This window comes from Delphinapterus leucas, chromosome 2 (assembly GCF_059928025.1).
Source record: "Delphinapterus leucas isolate spDelLeu-1000000601 "Yukka" chromosome 2, BTC_Dleu_Yukka2, whole genome shotgun sequence".
In the NCBI taxonomy this organism is placed as follows: domain Eukaryota; kingdom Metazoa; phylum Chordata; class Mammalia; order Artiodactyla; family Monodontidae; genus Delphinapterus; species Delphinapterus leucas.
The window spans coordinates 169,372,551-169,385,116 of record NC_143130.1 but is presented as its reverse complement, the minus strand read 5'-3'; the positions used below and the strand labels follow the sequence as shown (position 1 = coordinate 169,385,116).

Genomic DNA, 12,566 nt, shown 5'->3' with positions numbered 1-12,566 from the left:
AATGGTTATTTTGGAGGTAGCTTGTCTTTCCTTTGCAGTTTTGATAATATTATATAATTTAACCAGTGTTACTACAAATCCTTAAAATAATAGACTATGTCCCTAATGTTTCATTCTGTCGTTGAATTCTCTTTAGTGTTTAGTATGTAAGTGGAATTCAGTAAATGATTCTGTGGCATTGAGCCACAGAATTTCTTGTTTAATTATCCAGATCACCGGGGTGTTCTTCAGTTTGTTGATTAAATGTTCATTTCTACCATCACTTTATATTTGGGTTTTTAAAATTTAGATGCATTGATTTCAAGTTCTTTTAGTGACATACTAAGATGAAAAATAAACCACATTGAAGATAAATATAAACATTTAAAGAAGAACTTAAATTTCCAATCTGTTTGGAATTGATTTCATAAAATACAATAAAAATGAATTACTACAAAAATAAAATGAATGTAAAAAAGCACAGTTACAAGTTCAAATTAAAGTTAAAAGCCCACTTTTTTTTTTGTAAAGATTCAAAAGATGTAAAATTACTCTGTCAACTTGCTTTATTTTTTTTAAACTTCATTTATTTGTTTATTTTTGGCTGCGTTGGGTCTTCGTTGCTGCGCGCGGGCTTTTCTCTGGTTGCGGCGAGCGGGGGCTACTCTTTGTTGAGGTGCGCGAGCTTCTCATTGCGGTGGCTTGTTTTGTTGGGAGTATGGGTTCTAGGTGCACGGGCTTCAGTAGTTGTGGCTCACAGGGCTCGAGCCCGTGTCTCCTGCCTTGGCAGGTGGATTCTTAACCACTGCGTCACCTGGGAAGCCCCTGTCAACTTGCTTTAAAAGTCTTTAAGCCTTACTCTTTCAGTTTCTTTACTTATCTTGTTATGGACTGGTAGCAAACATTCATGGCATTGGTCCACAGACCACACTTTGAGCAGCACTGATTTACAGATACTCCAATAGAGCAGTAGCTGAATCACCCAGGGGTTTACAGCCGAATCATAAAAAATACACATTGTTAGGTCCTCTAGGAGATTCTGATTTAGCGTACTGGGAAGGGGCTCTGGTATTGGTATTTTTCGAAAACCCCATAGCTGATTCTGATGCTTACATCCTAGTTGAAAAAACTGCTGTGGAATAATCTGGCATTTTATTTTCTACTTCACTATGGATATTAGAGGGCAAATTAAGAATTCAAGTTTAGGAATACGTCTTTGTTAGTAGAGTTTGTACTTTTTAACTCTACAACTTGATATAAATGTCTGTTGTATAATGAGAACTTTCTTTGCATTATAGCTACATTTGAAAAGAATTGTTGATTTCAGTACTTTTTACTAGAATGAAAGATAATATATACTTTAGATCTGCTATTTTCTGTTGCCCTCGTTGTGATGTTCATATTGCCCAAAGATGCAATTTGCCTCATGTCACTTATGGGAAAATAAAATTTGTACATTATTATACATCTCCATTAGAGAAGGGGCTCTGATACGAAAAAATGTCTGTTTACTATGACATTTAACATAATTGTATTTGGTTTTTGTTTGTTTAATTGCTTGACATTAGAAATACTGTTACTTGCTGACTGTCTCCTCAGTATCAAATTTTCCTCCGTTGTGGCAGGTTGTCTTTTGGACTAGCTTGAGTATTTTACAGAAAGCTTATTTCAGTTTTCTCTAGCTTGCTTTTATGTTTTGAGTAATCTTTTACTTGGAATGGATGTGGCATTATGGTAAGTCCTATTTTTATAACTTCTTTTGGACATTGACTTGGTATTGCAAGCCTTCAGTCAAAACTCTACTCGGGGTTTCACAGTTTTTATACTGTTGTCTCCCTGAATAGAGTCAGATTTTCACTGGCCTTTCTTTGCCAAGGCTAAAGCCAAGGCCTCTTTCAGTGCATGATTTCCTTCTAAGACTAATGGGCTATTAATCATAGGCTTACTGTGAAGATCGGATTAATAAATCAGAGCTTCCTTCTAGCTGTGTTGTGTAGACCAGTACAGAGTTACCTGATTCATGGTGCATTTTAAGCCTAAATCCAGCCATACATAATCAGTTACCAAAGACTCTTCCAACAGGTGTTCTAAGGAAGCTTACAGTGCATAGACTGTTGCAGCTTTTATTTTCTCATCTCTTGAGGCTTGATAATCACAAACAGAACCCTAAGAAATTGCATATACTATACTACCTGATATGTAGAAGGTGGTAAACTGATGTTTGACTGAGCATTTTATTGCTTTCGTTAATGTATGAGTGGAATTCTGTTGCTCATATTAATCAGAACGTTATCTATGCTCTATGGTAATCATGGTTTTGAAATAAAAATGTTATGTTGGGGTGTTATAGGCAACTTGGATTCAGTTGATAGAGTACTGTCGTTGGGTAATCTTAAACTATTATGACTTTTAACATTATGAATGTATAAAAGGGTCAATATGGTTATTCTGAAGTACCTTCTCTAAAATATGGATTATAAATATAGGTAGAAATCAGCCATCTTAAAGCAAGACAGATTGCGCTGCAGGATCAGTTGCTGAAGCTACAGTCAGCTGCTCAGTCAGTGATTTCAGGAGCTGGTGGTGTACCAGCAACCGCTGCATCCCCTTCACTCGGTTATGGTTTAAGTCATCATGCTTCAGCGTTCCACGATGATGACATGGATTTTGGTGACATCATTTCATCACAACGAGAAATAAACAGATTGTCAAATGAAGTTTCAAGACTTGAGTCCGAAGTTGGCCATTGGAGGCATATTGCTCAGGTAGGTAGAATTTTCATGAGTTTTTGAAAACTGTGAGTGAGTAAAAGTAACGATGCTGTGTGTAGAAGTTTTGGTATCAGAAAGAACCCTGGACTAGGAAGTCAGAAACCTGTATTCTGATTCAGCCAGTGACTTTTTAAATGGTTTTAGTCAGGTCATCTTTCTCTCTCAGCCTCAGTTTCCCCTTCTGTACAATACTTGGAAGAAATTTCCAAAAAATTTAAAGCAAGAGAACCATGCTTTAAAATAAAATTAAAAGCTACAAGTCCAGCACTTAAAGGAGACAAAAATGGAGTTGCTGTGGTTGAACCAGCACCTCTTCCCCTGGAGTCCCTGAGACTTCTCTGGTGGAACCAAGACACCAGATTTGAAACTACTTGCTTAGATGTTGTCTGAGGTTCTTCTTTGCATTAATTATATGTAAAATGAAAAATCTGATAACTGGTATTATAAAACACATAAACTATTATGTGTTGTTTCTCACACATTAGAATAGAAATTAAGTCCTTCCTATTTTGGGCTGTAAACTTTCTTCCAAGGATCCCTTTTTTGTCTTCTTTATCAGATTTTATTTATTACTGAGGTTGCCAATACACACAAGACCTGAAATAAACTGGAACATTGTTCATATAGACTATTCCATCAGTGTGGAGAAAAATAACATAAGTAAAGAGATTATTTTCTGTCTTTTTGTGAGTGTAATCTTGTTGTGTAAAGGAGAAATCCTCCCAATTAAAATGACCTCCTGGGCTTCCCTGGTGGCGCAGTGGTTGAGAGTCCGCCTGCCGATGCAGGGGACGCGGGTTCGTGCCCCGGTCCGGGAAGATCCCACATTCCGCAGAGCGGCTGGGCCCGTGAGTCATGGCCGCTGAGCCTGCGCGTCTGGAACCTGTGCTCTGCAACGGGAAAGGCCACAACAGTGAGAGGCCCGCGTACCACACACACACAAAAAAAGATCTCCCTTCTTGTTGAGCCAAGAAAAATATTCTGTGGTGTTTTCCTTCTTATTTTGTAAAAGTATTGTCTTCCCTAATTAGTTAACAAACTCTTGAATGGTATCTTGTATTTATTGTGTATTAGTCACTATTGGACTAGGTTCTTTAAAAGGTGCTTGGCATTCTTTAATAAGAATTTGTCTGGGAAATAAATGCCCCCCATTTTTTCTTGTTTTTTTAAATTTTTGTTAATTGAAGTATAGTTGATTTATAATAGTTTCAGGTGTACAACACAGTGATTCAGTATTTTTATAGATTACACTCTGTTTAAAGTTATTATAAAATATTGGCTGTATTCCCTGTGCAAATGCCCCTTTTTAAAAAAAGTATCTTCTAATAAAGTTAGTTTCTGACTTTCTCTTTTTTTTTTTTTACATCTTTATTGGAGTATAATTGCTTTACAATGGTGTGTTAGTTTCTGTTTTATAACAAAGTGAATCAGTTATACTTTAACATATGTTCCCATATCTCTTCCCTCTTGCGTCTCCCTCCCTCCCACCCTCCCTATCCCACCCCTCTAGGTGGTCACAAAGCACCGAGCTGATCTCCCTGTGCTATGCCCTGTGCTATGCGGCTGCTTCCCACTAGCTATTTTACGTTTGGTAGTGTATATATGTCCATGCCACTCTCTCGCTTTGTCACAGCTTACCCTTCCCTCTCCCCATATCCTCAAGTCCATTCTCTAGTAGGTCTGTGTCTTTATTCCTGTCTTACCCCTAGGTTCTTCATGACATTTTTATTTTCTTAAATTCCAGATATATGTGTTAGCATACGGTATTTGTCTTTCTCTTTCTGACTTACTTCACTCTGTATGACAGATTCTAGGTCTATCCACCTCATTACAAATAGCTCACTGACTTTCTCTTTTATAAGAAAATCAGTACAACTATTTTCTAATTGTGTTTTTCTGATCCAGACTTCTAAAGCACAAGGATCAGATAGCTTTGTTCAAAGTGAAATCTGCAAACTACAAAATATCATTAAGGTAAGGTGGATTGTTGGAACAGTGGCTGTTATACATCTAAAATTTGCTTATTAAAAGTATAAGCCTAGGGGCTTCCCTGGTGGTGCGGTGGTTAGGAATCCGCCTGCCAGTGCAGGGGACACAGGTTCGGGCCCTGGTCCGGGGAGATCCCACATGCCACAGAGCAACTAAGCCCGTGTGCCACAACTGCTGAGCCTGGGCTCTAGAGCCCTCGAGCCACAACTACTGAAGCCCATGCGCCTAGAGCCCGTGCTCCGCAACAAGAGAAGCCACTGCAGTGAGAAGCCTGCGCACCTCAACAAAGAGTAGCCCCCGCTCGCCGCAACTAGAGAAAGCCCACGTGCAGCAACAAAGACCCAATACAGCCAAAAATAAATAAATTAAATAAATAATTTTAAAAAAAGTATAAGCCTAGATTAATAAAAGGCTCAGTTATAAAAGTATTTTATAGATTATGATATTCACTTTTTTTGCTGTTTTTATATCTTCTCCATTTTTTATGGCACCTTAAGTATATAATAATATCTCTCTTTCCAAAATCATTTGGTTTTGAATATTTATTAGGTAGTTTATATTTCATAAGTTTCTATCTTCTATTGTATCTCGTAAAACAGTCTTTATTAAAACAATTCTAGGGTCACTGAAATTTCAAGGGTTAGGGTTAAAGGATACTGACAAAATACAACGTTAATATTATTTATTGTAAACAATTATTTTCCCTTCATGGTGGAATTTTGCTAGTTTGTGTCAGTTATTTCCTTCCAGAGAAGTCTCAGTTACATATACTTAGCACGGCAGTGAATTGTTTTTAGTATGTAAATTATTGTTATGTATAGAAGTTTTTGGTTTTTGGTTTTATTTTTATTACAATACCAGTGTGGATGGGTTCCTCATTCAGACCTGGCTTTGAATCCTGGCTGTACTAGTTACCAGCTGTGCTGCTTTGGGCGAGTTACTTAACCTTTCAAGCTTCTGTTTATCATCAGTGAAGTAGATACCATAATACCTCTCTTGTAGGATTGTTTTTGAGGTTTAAATGTAAACTTCCTTGTCAAGTACTGGCACATAAGTGAGTGTGTAGGACTAAAGAATAACTTTACTTCTCTTCTCAGGAAATAGAAGCTAATTTATTGATTAGGATTCTTGGCTACAAGCAACAAAAACAGTCTCTGGCTAAGTAAAGCATAAGAGGGTTTATTAGAAGGAGCCAGGTACTCTGTCCACAGGATTGAAGGAAAAATTGAGCATTTTGGCCTCAGGAAGGGTAGAAACTAGACCAGCATCAGAGATCTAGGTAGCGGGACACAGTGGATAGGCTCTCCAGGGTGCAGCTATTATGATGCTTCTGGTCTAACCAATTTCCCTCTTTGAAAGACGCAGCTGAATATCCAGGTTCCTAGGAGAGAGATAGTGGTCTCAACTTGGGTAGCGAGACACCTTGGTTGACAGTTTAGGGGTCCTATCAAAACTGAGAGAAGGAAAGACTGAGCACAAAGATAGGTATAATAGGACAACAGGAACAGATTGGCCAGCAGGTGGACACTGATATTGGTGGAATATGTCATTAGCAGAAGTTCATGGTCACAGATACTAAAGAGAAAAAGATATTTTTGCTTGCATTTTGTTTCAGTTGTTTATTGCTGGTGTTCCCTCATTAAAAGTAGAAAAATTGCTTTTAAGGCCCAAGAAAGGAAAGGGTGGGGTCTTTTAGAATTGTCCAGATTTGGGGCCTGTATTTAAATTTTTTCAGCCTGAGCATGTTCAGAGAATTATTTTTAATAATATGGACTTTTGGACAACAATGAAATAGTTTAGTTAAATTCATTTATTTTAAATATGGTTAACTTCGTTTTTATTTTTTAAGGAACTTAAACAGAACCGAAGTCAGGAAATTGACAACCATCAACATGAAATGTCAGTATTGCAGAATGCACATCAACAGAAATTGACAGAAATAACTCGTCGGCATCGAGAAGAATTAAGTGACTATGAAGAGCGGATTGAAGAACTGGAAAATCTGTTACAAGAAGGTTATTAATTTTGTTAGTTTAGTGTATTAAATGACATAATTAAATGATAGACTTAGCTGATGTAAACTTGGTCAAAGTTCTAAGGAATGAGTAAATGACTGGTTCTGCTCATCTGCCAGAAATTTACAGCAGCACCACTATTGTCAAGATTCTGCAAAAATGGAAAAGTCCTTTTACCTTTGTGGTAAATAGTTATAATACAGAGATCTCTTTGCATTGTTTGGTGTGTTTTTACTTTATTTCAAACTCAGATACAAAGGCTTCTTAGTATTTGATTCAAGTAATATCTTTCCTTAACTGTTTATTTAAAAATGCTTTGTGTATTACGGTAATTTAACTTTTTTTAAAAAAAGACTTTATTTTTTTAGAGCAGTTTTAAATTTATAACAAAATTGAGGAGGTACAGAGATCTCCCTTATACCCCATTCCCCCACATGCATAGCCTCCCCCACTATCTACATCACTCATCAGAATAGTACATTTTTTTTTTACCAAGGCACATCATAGTCACCCAAAGTCCATATTTATCTCAGAGTTTACGTTTAGTGTTGTACATTCTATGGATTTGGACAAATGTATATCATCATAATATCATACAGAATATTTTCACTGCCCGAAAAAGCCCTCTGTGCTCTGCCTATTCATTCCCCCCATCCCACCCTTAAAACCACTGATCTTTTTATTATCTTCATTGTTTTGCCTTTTCCAAAATTGTCATATAGTTGGAACCATATAGTATGTAGCCTTTTCAGATGGACTTCTTTCACTTAGTAATATGCATTCAAGTTTCCTCCATGTTTTTTTTTAAATTTATTTTTTATTGAGGTGTAGTTTTTTTTTAATATTTATTTATTTTAGCTTAGTTGCACACACGGGATCTTTGTTGCAGCATGTGGACTCCTTAGTTGCGGCATGTGGGCTTCTTAGTTGCAGCATGCATGTGGGATCTAGTTCCCCAACCAGGGATCGAACCTGGGATCCCTGCATTAGGAGCACAGAGTCTTACCCACTGGACCACCAGGGAAGTCCCTATTGAGGTGTAGTTGATGTACAATATTATATAAGTTTCAGGTGTACACTTTCTCCATGTTTTTTCATGGCTTGATAACTCATTTCTTTTTAAGCACTGAATAATATTCCATTGTTTGGATGTGCCACAGTTTTTTTATCCATTCACCTACTGAAGGACATCTCAGTTGTTTCCAAGTTTTGGCAATTATGAATAAAGCTGCTATAAACATTCTTGTTCAGGTTTTTGTGTGGATTTGTTTCCTGCTCCTTTGGGTAAATACTAAGCAGTATGATTGTTGGATCATATGATAAGAGTATCATATTTGTTAATTTTGAAAGAAATCATTAAACTCTTCCAAACTGGCTGTATCATTTTGCATTCCCACCAGCAGTGAATGAAAGTTCCTGTTGCTCCACCTCCTTACCAGCATTTGGTGGTGTTAGTGTCCGGATTTTGGACATTCTAATGAGTAGTTTTATCTCACTGTTATTTTAGCTTTTCTTTTTAAGCCTTCCAAGTCCTGAAGTCTGTTAAATCTTCAGTTGTATACAGCAGGCTATTTGTCTCTTGGTACTTGACATTTGATGTGTCCCTGATTTTATGTTTATGTTCTAGGTGGCTCAGGAATTGCAGTAACTGATCACTCTAAAATCCATGAGATGCAAAAAACTATTCAAGTTCTACAAGCTGAAAAAGTAGAGTCTACAAAAAAAATTGAAGAACTTGAGAATAAAGTAAAAGGCATAAATAAAAAATTATCTTCTGCAGAAAATGACAGAGGTGTTTTGAAAAAGGAACAAGAACGACTAAGTGTGGAAAACAGACAATTACTTGAAGAATGTGAAAGCTTGAAACTGGAATGTAGTAAATTGCAGCCTTATGCTGCGAAGCAAAGTGATACTGTGACAGAAAAGGAAATAATTCTTCCACACAGTTCTTCAGTAGAAGAAGAAGTGTTCAGATTGCAACAAGCACTGTCTGGTATAAAATGTTTGGAACTTATTTCTGATTGGTGTTTCATTTCATACTAGTTGTTTTCAGAGACAAACAGTTGAATAATTGAACACTATGGAAATGACTATGTGGAATTTGAATAGAATTGCTTGCTTTGGATTCAGTGCCATAATTAATAGATCATAAATAGGATATTTCTACTAAAAGGGTTAAGAATTGGCTAGGTTTCTTTCAGCCTCCCTTCTTCATCCTTTAAGTATTTACATGGAACTCATTGACTTAGGAGGCTATGTAGATTTCTGAGAAATGTTTATGTAAACATTTGTTGGGAGGAGGTTACCAAGTACTTCCTGTAACTCATTAGGGCCCAGACCCTCCAGTTAGAGAATGCAGTCTGTCTTCTTCAAAAGTCTATATTACCTTTCAAAATGATCTGTACCTAAGCAGACCTAAGAATAATAAGAGCCGTAGGTCTTCCACCACTTACTATGCTCAAGATGATATTTAGTTACCGTACCAGTGTTCTAGCTTACAAAAAATAAATATTGAATGAAATAGACCTAACACCAGTATTTATTTATACCAGGAAGACATAATGGGAACTCTTCCACTGAAAAGATGCATTTTATTTTTCACTCTGTCCTCTTCTCACAATATGAACTTTCACTTTATGAACTCATTCCTGCTCTAGAGGTTTCTAGCCCTTATGTGCTTGTGATACCCCCTGCCTGCCCCTTCTGTGTTCCTTACTTAGTTGTTTATTGTGAGCTCCTGACCTGGAGTAAATTTAGAGTTAGGCTCAAAGTAGAGTGACCCTCTTCCTCCCCTCTTCCTTTCCCTACCTTGGTGATTGGTAGCATTTACCACTCTCCCAAAACTGAAAACTTGAAGTTATCACCTTGCAAGTCCTATAGGTTCTATTTCCTTGACTTCTCTCTGGCTCAGTGCTATTTCAGGATTGTGTCCCAGAGGAGCTCTAGGGTTTCTCATAGGTGCCTCAGTCTTGGGACTGCCATGAAGACAAAGGGAAGGCTGTGTGGTGGGGTTCTGGACGACTTTGTCATTTGACTTCAGAGTAGCTCTGTTCTTCTCAAAATAAATTTATTTTCTTAATATATTGGGTGATCCATATGAGTTTATTTGCTTTAAAAACAAACCTGGTGCCCTAGTCCTTCCCCTTTTCTCCATTTCTACTGCCACTGAATAACTTCAGCCAATTATAATTTCTCTTTGCCTGTTTAACTATAGCAGTCTCTTAGTAGAGCAGAATAGCATAGTGGTTAGGAACATGACTAGGTTGGAATCCAGCTCCAGCACTAACTAACTGACCTTGGACAGTTAATTAACATCCCTGTACTTTGGGTTTTTCATCTCTATGGTTGGGATAATAATACCATCTCATTCGTGGTTGTAGTAGTAGGATTTTATGAGTTGCTAGCTGCAAAGTTCTCTCTAGAACAGTGTCTAGCCCATAATAAGCATTATAAAAGTGTTACCTATTATTCTCTGGTGTCCATGATTCCTTCTTCAATCAATATGTTTTCTTTCTGCAGCCAGAATGATTTTTCAGAAATGTAAAGCAGGTCACTTCCCTGATTTTAGTACTTTGTGGCTCCCTGTGAACTTCAGGATACAGTCTAAACATCTTAGTTGGACATACGGTGTCTTTCATGATCTGGTCTCTGTCTACCTCTGCAGTTTCAACTCTTCCCATTTTCCTAACATTCTAAGCTTTAGCCGTGTTGAACTTTCTCTATAGCTCCTTAAAGCCAGCAATGTTTTCTCTAAGCTCTGTTGCCTTTGCATTTGTTGCTTTTTCTGTGTGGAGTGTCTCTGTTTTTTCCCCCCACTAACTCTTAGTATATTAAGATTCAGTAGAGGTGTTGCATCCACCGGGAGGTACCTAGCACTGCTGCTTCCCTGACCCCATTCACCCCACTCCCCCGGCCCTCCTAGTCTGGATGAGTTGTTTGGCCCTTTTGCTCTGGCAGCACCTGTGCTCCCTGTATCCCCCTGTACTGCTCTCATGTGTTTCCTTTTTTATCTTCCCCTCTAAATTGTAAGCTTCTTGAGAGCAAGCATGGACTAAATTTTTCCATCTTGTTTAGCAACTCACATCATAGTAAATGCTCAATATTTCTTGAGTGAACATTGAATGAATTACTTCAGCTGAACTCATGGTATTTTGTCTTTGTGTTCTTCTTCTAGAACTACTTCTATTTGTGGATCTATCTCTAATACCAGATTGAATGGTCTTTTTATTAGTAGTCATGTCTAAGTCACTTTAGAAAATTGAGAGATTATTTTATTATTGTGGTATAACATACATATAGCATATTGTGGTGTAACATACCAATATGTGGTATAACATATTGTGGTATAATATACATTGTTTTTTCTTTTTTCTAATCTTAGTCCTTATACTATTTCCTGATGCACAGACTAATCAGCTCATTTTGAAATGCAGTTGTTGTTAATGTTTTTATCCAGGCAAGAACTTATGACTCATCCAGAATACAGTTATAAATTCTTTCTTATACTAGTCCATAGAATTGGATTTTAACATAGTTTCTGACTGACATTTATATTATGACTTCTTCGGTATAGTCAAAATAGAAGTACAAAATAGCAAAAATACATTTCACTGTTAGGGCTTGCTAATTATGCTTATAAATAACATTTTAATTGGATTTCATTTGTGAATTTAGTATAGGAGATAATTACTAAGTTATTTTAAAGAATTTTAATGTCAGATCCATTGTTGTTTTTACAGATGCTGAAAATGAAATAAAGAGACTGAGTAATTTAAGCCAGGTAAACTAATTTTTAAGAGAGAAAGCTTTTGTCTTCGGTTTACCAAGAAAAAGGATTTTGGTTATTTATAATTGCTTATGTTGTGTTTTTTACAATTCATGCGAACTTATCCAAGGAGCTTCCACCTTAGTAATTTCATGTCTGCTGATTAGTAACAGAATCTTAATTGACATAAATTGACATAATTTTAAAAGTACATAATTGAAAAGTGCAAGTATATTTCTTTGAAGATTAATTTGACAAATGATACGTATGTGTAGACAGTGGAAGCAGATCCTCTACCAAAGTGAGGAATGCATTTTGATTTCCCTTAAAGAATTCAAGGAGTTTCTTTTTTTATTTTTTAAATGATTAGAAGTTATTTTGTAAATATATTTACATATTTTTTCAAATATAATAAAGAAATCCTCTTTAAGAATGTCTATAAAATGACTGTTTTTAGATGGTCCAGTGTTTTATGCTTATAATTTTTATATATCACTGAAGAGTAGAAATGCACAATTGTATAGCTTGCCTGCTTTTTTGTAAACTTTAAATTTCTTGTTATTTGAAAACACAGTGTTTTAACATTTTTATAGGATAACAATCTTGCTGAAGACAATCTGAAACTTAAAACGCATGTCCAAGTTTTAGAAAAAGAGAATTCATTACTGAATCAAGAAAAGGTGGGTGCAATAAATATGGGGGCAGAATTAAAATTGTAGGTCATAGCTAAGGGCCAGTTTATATCAAAATGGAGTATTTAGTTCTTGAGAGTCCTGAGGATAAAGCTGATCTCATTGATGCTGGTCAGGCCAGGTTGAAGTACTTGGGCAAGGTTCAGAGTATGAGAGGCTGGGCAGAGTTTACGTTTAAAGATAAGCCAGTAGGCATACAGATATGAGCAGAAAAGATAGGTAATGGCTCTGTTTTGGTTTCAGATGAGGTCCTATCAGCAGCAACGTACACAGGTGGGTCGGGAGTCTGGAGTGGCATACTGTAGTAACTATGCACTACTTAATATGCCCCAGAATATGTCTGGTGTGACGGACA

General features: G+C 36.7%; 1 protein-coding gene and 1 non-coding gene across 12 annotated transcripts in view; one reads left to right on the top strand and one right to left on the bottom strand.

Annotated features, from left to right (window-relative positions):
- The window catches only part of TRIP11 (thyroid hormone receptor interactor 11), a 76,363-nt gene that overhangs the window by 10,956 nt on the left and 52,841 nt on the right, over positions 1 to 12,566 (top strand). For 8 of the 11 annotated variants that reach the window (XR_016392258.1, XR_016392259.1, XM_089908131.1 and 5 more), the window contains exons 4-10: positions 2,466 to 2,744; positions 4,656 to 4,724; positions 6,589 to 6,754; positions 8,382 to 8,747; positions 11,494 to 11,534; positions 12,113 to 12,199; positions 12,455 to 12,484. Coding sequence is in view for 9 of the 11 variants with exons in the window: in XM_089908131.1 (XP_089764257.1) it covers positions 2,466 to 2,744; positions 4,656 to 4,724; positions 6,589 to 6,754; positions 8,382 to 8,747; positions 11,494 to 11,534; positions 12,113 to 12,199; positions 12,455 to 12,484 (1,038 nt within the window). In the remaining 2 variants the exon portion in view is untranslated. The remainder of the gene's footprint in view (positions 1 to 2,465; positions 2,745 to 4,655; positions 4,725 to 6,588; positions 6,755 to 8,381; positions 8,748 to 11,493; positions 11,535 to 12,112; positions 12,200 to 12,454; positions 12,485 to 12,566) is intronic. The other 3 variants (XM_089908128.1, XM_022576256.3, XM_022576255.3) reach the window with 1 other exon arrangement.
- TRNAR-CCU (transfer RNA arginine (anticodon CCU)) lies at positions 7,706 to 7,778 on the bottom strand. Its single transcript has one exon. It is a non-coding gene; the product is annotated as a tRNA-Arg (tRNA).